Source organism: Sus scrofa, chromosome 2, assembly GCF_054392235.1.
Source record: "Sus scrofa isolate SSC_HxYL_T2T_F1_AM1 chromosome 2, Sscrofa_HxYL_maternal_Yorkshire_Landrace_v2.0, whole genome shotgun sequence".
NCBI classification, from domain to species: domain Eukaryota; kingdom Metazoa; phylum Chordata; class Mammalia; order Artiodactyla; family Suidae; genus Sus; species Sus scrofa.
The window spans coordinates 61,764,892-61,766,305 of record NC_139384.1 but is presented as its reverse complement, the minus strand read 5'-3'; the positions used below and the strand labels follow the sequence as shown (position 1 = coordinate 61,766,305).

Genomic DNA, 1,414 nt, shown 5'->3' with positions numbered 1-1,414 from the left:
ATAAACATTCATTTGCTCAAATGAAGCCAACTGTAAGATATGACATTGCTGATTTGTAGGAAGAGGTATTTTAATTTGATGATGTTTTAATATTTCTCTTTTATCAGAATATTTTAGCCATAAAGAGAAAAGGGTTCTGACCAACAGATTAAATTATTTTAGCAAAGCATCACATCTGTAATATTATTTTGCTTCTGCAATATTTCAGTTTGAATAAAACATTTGAATGAGAACATGGACCAGAAGAATGAAACCTCAACTGATTTCATCCTCTTGGGACTCTTTCCCTGGTTCAAACATCCCTACCTCCTCATTATAATCATCCTCCTTATCTACACTATTGCCTTTTATGGAAACTCCATACTTATTCTCCTCATCTGGCTAGACTCCCATCTCCACACCCCTATGTACTTCCTGCTCAGTCAACTCTCCCTAATTGACCTGGCTTACATCTCCAGCACAGTTCCCAAAATTGCTGCCAACTATTTTACAGGGAAGAAAAACATTTCCTATTTTGCCTGTGCTACTCAACTCTTCTTTTTTCTCACTCTTGGCCTTGCTGAGTGTATCTTACTGACTCTCATGGCCTATGACCGCTACGTGGCTGTCTGTAACCCCCTGAAATACACAGTCCTCATGAACCCCAAGGTCTGTCTCCAGATGGCTGCTGCAACCTGGATTGGGGGAGCCCTTGCAGCACTTGTACACACCATCTACCCAATGAATTTCCCTATATGTGGTTCCAGGGAGATTAATCATTACTTTTGTGAGATGCCAGCCATCCTGAGAATGTCTTGTATGGATATATCAGCCTATGAGATGGTGAAATTTCTGTCAACCATTGTATTTCTCCTGGTTCCATTTATTCTCATCCTGACCTCCTACACTCTCATCTTCCTTACTGTTGTCAGGATGAACTCTTGCAAGGGCAGAAGCAAAGCCCTGGCCACTTGCTCCTCCCACCTGACAGTGGTCAGTCTCTACTTTGGACAGGCCATCTTCATCTACATGACACCCACCTCATCCCACACACCTGAGCAAGACCAGATTGGAACTGTGCTTGGTACTATAGTGACCCCCATGCTCAACCCACTCATCTATAGCCTGAGGAACAGAGAAGTGGTGGGAGCTCTGAGGAAGTGTGTGGGAAGGTGTTGCAATAGAGAAAATGTCATATTCTAAAATGTCACTGTCAGAAATGTCACATCTTCAATATGAAACCTATTCATGATCAGTAGATTGTCATACTGTAACATCATAAAAGAGCAGAATGGTATTAGGATATGTGCATATTGACATTTGCTCTATTGAGATGGAGTTGTTTTTAGTTTCACACTGTTAACATCAGTTAAATATAACTTTAATGTGTTAGTTATCTTTGGATTTGGGGTGAAATTACATGAGTTTTGACAAT

General features: G+C 40.6%; 1 protein-coding gene across 1 annotated transcript; it reads left to right on the top strand.

Annotated features, from left to right (window-relative positions):
• Positions 1 to 234: 234 nt before the first annotated feature.
• On the top strand, positions 235 to 1,182 carry LOC110259581 (olfactory receptor 2T27-like). The gene has a single exon (XM_021085064.1). The coding sequence runs from the start codon at positions 235 to 237 to the stop codon at positions 1,180 to 1,182; it is 948 nt and encodes a 315-aa protein (XP_020940723.1).
• The last annotated feature ends 232 nt before the right edge of the window (positions 1,183 to 1,414 follow it).